Source organism: Vicia villosa, linkage group LG2 (genome assembly GCF_029867415.1).
Source record: "Vicia villosa cultivar HV-30 ecotype Madison, WI linkage group LG2, Vvil1.0, whole genome shotgun sequence".
NCBI classification, from domain to species: domain Eukaryota; kingdom Viridiplantae; phylum Streptophyta; class Magnoliopsida; order Fabales; family Fabaceae; genus Vicia; species Vicia villosa.
In genome coordinates this window covers 206274025-206279353 of record NC_081181.1, presented here as the reverse complement: position 1 = coordinate 206279353, position 5329 = coordinate 206274025, and the positions used below count along the sequence as shown (strand labels likewise).

General features: G+C 27.8%; 1 protein-coding gene across 3 annotated transcripts; it reads right to left on the bottom strand.

The window, feature by feature from the left end:
* Window positions 1–1005: 1005 nt before the first annotated feature.
* Window positions 1006–4805, bottom strand: LOC131648040 (transcription factor bHLH123-like). Of its 3 annotated transcripts, none has more exons than XM_058917840.1 (7): window positions 4308–4805; window positions 3333–3852; window positions 2638–2736; window positions 2403–2468; window positions 2203–2268; window positions 1983–2033; window positions 1006–1766 (listed from the first exon to the last, which is right to left on the bottom strand). In XM_058917840.1, the coding sequence occupies exons 1-7, from the start codon at window positions 4634–4636 to the stop codon at window positions 1617–1619; spliced, it is 1281 nt and encodes a 426-aa protein (XP_058773823.1). In that variant the 5' UTR covers window positions 4637–4805; the 3' UTR covers window positions 1006–1616. The 3 variants fall into 3 exon arrangements, with proteins under 3 accessions (XP_058773823.1, XP_058773824.1, XP_058773822.1); XM_058917841.1 differs by having other exon boundaries at window positions 1007–1766; window positions 2209–2268; window positions 3333–3855; window positions 4308–4802; XM_058917839.1 differs by having other exon boundaries at window positions 1008–1766; window positions 3333–3855; window positions 4308–4800.
* Window positions 4806–5329: the final 524 nt, after the last annotated feature.

The window sequence follows — 5329 nt, the reverse complement described above, 5'->3', positions numbered from 1 at the left end:
CTATGTCAGACTCTATATCCCCTCATTGTTTTTCCATACCTTATTTTATTTATTTATTGACTTTGATAGTTAAAAAATAATAATTTTTAAGATGATTAATAAATCAATCAAATTTTCATGAGGTCATTCTAAAATAAATCTACGACGAATTTCAGACCCAAACCTAAACTATCACACATAAGTTTGACAAAACCAAGCACAATCTATTTTTATCTCTAACTGCATAAAAATTAATCTTTGCTTTTTCTTCAAGTTATTATTACCTTTTAATGATAATCCTAGAAGTAGAAAATACACTTTCTTTAAACCTAAGCATAGACATTTATTTATATAGGTTTATATGATTTTCTCCTAGAGTCTTCATTTGTTTTAGAAAGTAAAACAAAATTGATAATGACGGGCATATACTTTATTCAAAACTAGGACCATATGTGTCCTCTTCAATAAAATATTAGGATATAATATAAATAATTTTTCTTCTTTATACACATACTTCCAATAGAAGCCCCTATGTGTGGCCATTCGGTATAAAGCATAAAGCATGTGGAAAAGCATCTAACAAAAATATCAATATATTTTTTCTAATTAAATCCTTGTGCAAAATAATAAACATTTTAATTGAAAAAAACATATTAAAAATCTAAAGTGAGAATGTGTGGACCCCCCTCTGACTTCCACTTACTTATTCCAATGATATAAACAAATAAAAAGTGAGATTTCCAATCAAATGAAGTATCCCTTCACTTACTCCTTCTACAATATTTCTATATTTCAATGATTCCTTCAAATTAATTTCCTTTTTTTTTCTTGAACTAAAGTTAGTGCCAGCTCTATTCACAATATATAGCATCAAAAAATTAGTAAAGTATCTCCTTTATTTTCTTCTAACAGTACTTTTTTCTTTAAAATCTAACAACATTTTATTTGTGTAGTCACTTAAGTTTTTTTAATGAGAAAATTAAGTCAACAAAAAAGAGAATAAATTTATAAAATGAGTTTGTAAAAATGCAAGTACATATAGCACTGAAATCTAATACAACCAAAATAACAACTAGTATTACATAATGAAAACTTTAAATTTAGAACTAATACAATGAGTTGATACACAAATGTAAGGGTTGTAAAGTTTTTGGATCAAGTTCTGAATAAATACAGAGATTGATCCAATAACTTTGTAGTCGTGATAGATAATCTAAGTATTTCTCCCATCTTATGTTAAGTCTAAAAAAAATTAAAACTTTCTCTATTTTAATCAACTTTCCCGTTCCTAATCTTAATCTTATGCTTGTAAGCATAACACTTCAATTATTACAACTCTAAATGGTCCCAAATATTTTCCAAACCCTAAATAATTCTAAATGTAGTTGGCCCATCAATGGTTATCTTTTGAAGAGTCACTTCCTTTTCTTTCTCTTTCAACTAAAAAAATTTCCTTTTCCCCACTCTCTTTTTCCATTTCCCTCATAAGAACTAACTAACTTTAGATTTTTAAGTGGGCATTCTTTGTCTTTTTTTCATGTTTCTTCTCCTTTCTTTTATCTTATCATTCCCAACTTGGCTAGGTTTGATAAGGTAGATACATGCATGCCCTAGTTGTAGGGTATTGGTTTAATTAATTATCTTGATGTTCCTCCAAATGTTGGTGTCCAAAAATCAACTGTTGTTTCATGAGTCACTGGAAATGTGCTTGAAATCGGTACCAAACATAGACCTCGACTTCTTAGATCTTGCTTCGTGCCATCGGATTTTTTTGATTTTCCCGAATTCTGCATTTATAAAATGTTTAAACGCATTATAAGACAATTAGGGTTGGATCATTATATTATGCTACCGCAACTGAAATTTTAATACAAAATTATTTTGTATAGTTTTAAATTGCATAAGTTAGAAGTTGGAACATTAATTAATGTGTATAATAATAATAATAATAATAATAATAATAATAATAATAATAATAATAATAATAATAATATAAATTCTACCTGTTGAATCTCTGATGAAGCTCCACTTTTCATATATGGAGTGCTCAAAAGCTGTTTGGTAAAAACAAAAACGCACCACAAATACATGAGATGAAAATTTTGTTATTGAGTTAAATAATTTGTTAATCTTGTAAAATATTATATTATCAAGTTTATTGATATTAGGGTTACAATTTAGTGATTTCAAAAATAAATTTGATTAATGGGTAATGGGACTTACTGTGACCTGTTCATGAAGAAATTTGATATATTCAATGGCTTCAGAAAGCACTGAGGCTGTATCAGTCTGACAAAAACAACACATTTTTTTTATATTTTATCAATAAATTTAAAGCATATAATAATAATACATCATGCATATATAAAAATAAATAAAAAAAAGATCAACAAAATTCACTTAGAATAATTTGATTAACGAACCTTTCCAAAAGGAGACACCAATTGTTGGAGTGCAGTGATTCTGTCTCCCATCTTTTCTTTTCTGACCTAAGAGGCAAGAAAGTTTTGAAATAAATTTTTGATAAATTGATATGTCAAAGTGTTTATGGACTGAAAGAAAAAAAGAAACAAAAAGAAAAAAGAAAAAGATATTAAAAAAAAAAAAAGGTTAAAGAGCTTTCCCTTATTGTTAAAAGGTTAGTTGCACTTATTGTACCTTAAAAGCTGGCAAAGTTGATGGAGTTTCGTTACGAGTCCTTTTGGGTGCTGGCTCACTCCCACTTTTCTTCACCACAGTATTCACTTCACTTATATTCTGCAAAATTATTCTCACTTTTTTAACTCATTTATATAATAATAGACAACTAAATCGACTCATTAGTCGCATATATAGCCGCTAATAAATATCGGATTTTTTTTTGCAATTTGCATTCTTTTCAACTTGAATGGTGAGTTGAGCAATGGCAAAAGAGTACTAATCATGAGCATAAATTTAAATTACAGTAGTTTCTGCAATCGCATCAGGCCATATTTAAATTCTGATTTTAAATAATATGTTTTGGCCCGCTTAAGGAACCATATTAAACAATTTCAATTGTGTGTATATAATTCTTCTCACCAAAAATTAAAACTTCATAATTTCAAATCCTAATCTTCCTATAATGTAATGAAAAGTCTTAACTATAATAGCCTCTTAATTATTTATTTCAAGCATTTCTGAATCAAATTTCACGCTTCAACAACTGCAATACACATCACAACAAGTTCAATAGCCGCAGTCGCAACACGAGCAACTGTAATTGCATCTGCGGCCGCAATTTAAAGTCGTGATCGGGAGGTTCACAATTAAAGCAAAAAATTCTAAAAACTAACATAATGTACCAATATTAATGAAATGCATTAATGTAATACCTTTGAGTGTGAATCAAAATTTGGTGTGGAGAATTGAGGTTGCAAAGAGGGGAAGAAACTTGACCTAACATCCTTAGAATTAGGAGCCTCAGAAGCATTCCAAAAGGGGGTGTTATTAGTAAAATGCAACTGGTTATTTGTTGATGATTGTTTTGGAGGTGAAGTTCTCATCAAAAACTGAGGAACTTTATTATTAGACCAATTATTACAAGGCATGTTCATATTCAACTCATTATTAGAGTTCAATAACCCATAGTTATTTGTTGCATATGGAAAACTATTCATAGATGAGCCTTGTAAAATTGATGGAGTTCCATATAAAGCTGAAGAATCCATCTGAATAACATTGCTATCTCCAGAACTATATTGAGGACTAAACTGGTTTTGATCCAAAGAAAAATTTCTATTCACTTGTTGACACATTCCCATAACATTTTCTTGCTCGAAATTGTTCCTTGTTGAACTCAAATTCTCTTCCAATATTGACCTGAAACTGTTTTCTGTTCCCTTTTCATCACCTCTTCTATATCACCATCAAAACAAACACAAAAAAAATGTCTCAATTTAAATTTTATGAAAATTAATTTTGACCAATTTATCTAAAATTTTGATATAATCAAATGCATTTTACCGCAATATAAAAATTTGCAGAGCAATTGCGACTCAAACCCCGCAATTTAAACCTATTTGAGTATGGTAATGCAGTTTTAGAAACGTTTAGATTAAAAGATGAAAAATATCTTCTTAAATCGAACATTTGGATTTTGAGGGAGAAAATCTTTTTCCCTTTAAATCTAATAGTTCAATTTTGAGACAGAAATTTTTCTCTCTAAATCTAAACATTTCATACAGCTGCATCACCAAATTCCATAAAGAAATAAATGATAATTCAATTTTTTTTAGTAGGTTTGAAATATTTTTGTCCTAAATAGTTAATTATTCTTATATAAAAAAAAAACTAAATATTTCACTTACATCAAAGATGGTTGATTCCACTCCATGGAATGAGAAGAAAGTCCCAAACCCATCATATGCAAGTTGGGGTCAGTAGAATTCGAAGAATCTTGATTTTGTTCGAGTTTCCGAGTATCATGAAAAACCACAGAAGAATTATCCAAGGAAGATCTTGGTTTAATCTCAACCATATCTGAATTTTGCCAACCAAAATCAACAATATTATTGTTGGTGATGGCAGAAGAAGAAGATTGTTGTGATGTTCCACCACTTTGATCAAATCTCATGTTTCTTGAAGCTGATTCCCACCAGTTTCCACTTGAATGATGAAATTGATCATCATCAGCCATAGTTTGATGAACTAAATATTCCAAAAAAAATGCAAAATCTTGAATAGATAAATAATGAAAATTTAGTATATAGTTTTTATGATGTGATAATATAAGTTTGGTTTTATGTGAATGAGTGAGAGAGTTAAGAGTTTGAGAAAAATGAATGGAAAACGATTCTTGAGTTGTGATGTATTTATATTGGAAGGTGAAGAGAGAAAGACAATGAGAAAAATTAATGAAGGAATTTTTTTTGTAACCGACTAACAGGAATATGGTTGACACTTTGATAATTCAAAGGGTCATTGATATGACTTATTAGGAATTAAAATCTATTCAGGTTTTTTTTTTTTATAGACTTTTGTTTTGTTGTCACTTTAATTAATAAAGTTGTAGGTCTTCCAGCTGTTTGTTGTCTTAGATTTTTCAATAAAATTGATTTTTTTTTATTTGAAAATGACACATCTATGTAAAGGTTATAAAATAATAATAATAATAATAATAATAATAATAATAATAATAATAATAATAATAATAATAATAATAATAATAATAATAATAATAATAATAATAATAATAATAATAATAATAATAATAATAATAATAATAATAATAATAATAATAATAATAATATAGATAAATAGATAGATAAATAAAGAGCTTCCGAAAAGATTTATATTGTAAAACTTTATTTTACTTTATTTTTTTCATTAA

Coding starts and splice junctions, on each gene's coding strand:
- LOC131648040 (XM_058917839.1), bottom strand. CDS start 4,636: ATGGCTGATGATGATCAATTTCATCATTCAAGTGGAAACTGGTGGGAA. Junction 2,737..3,332: donor ATTTTGATTCACACTCAAAG/GTATTACATTAA, acceptor ATAATTTTGCAG/AATATAAGTGAAGTGAATAC. Junction 2,469..2,637: donor CAACTTTGCCAGCTTTTAAG/GTACAATAAGTG, acceptor CTTGCCTCTTAG/GTCAGAAAAGAAAAGATGGG.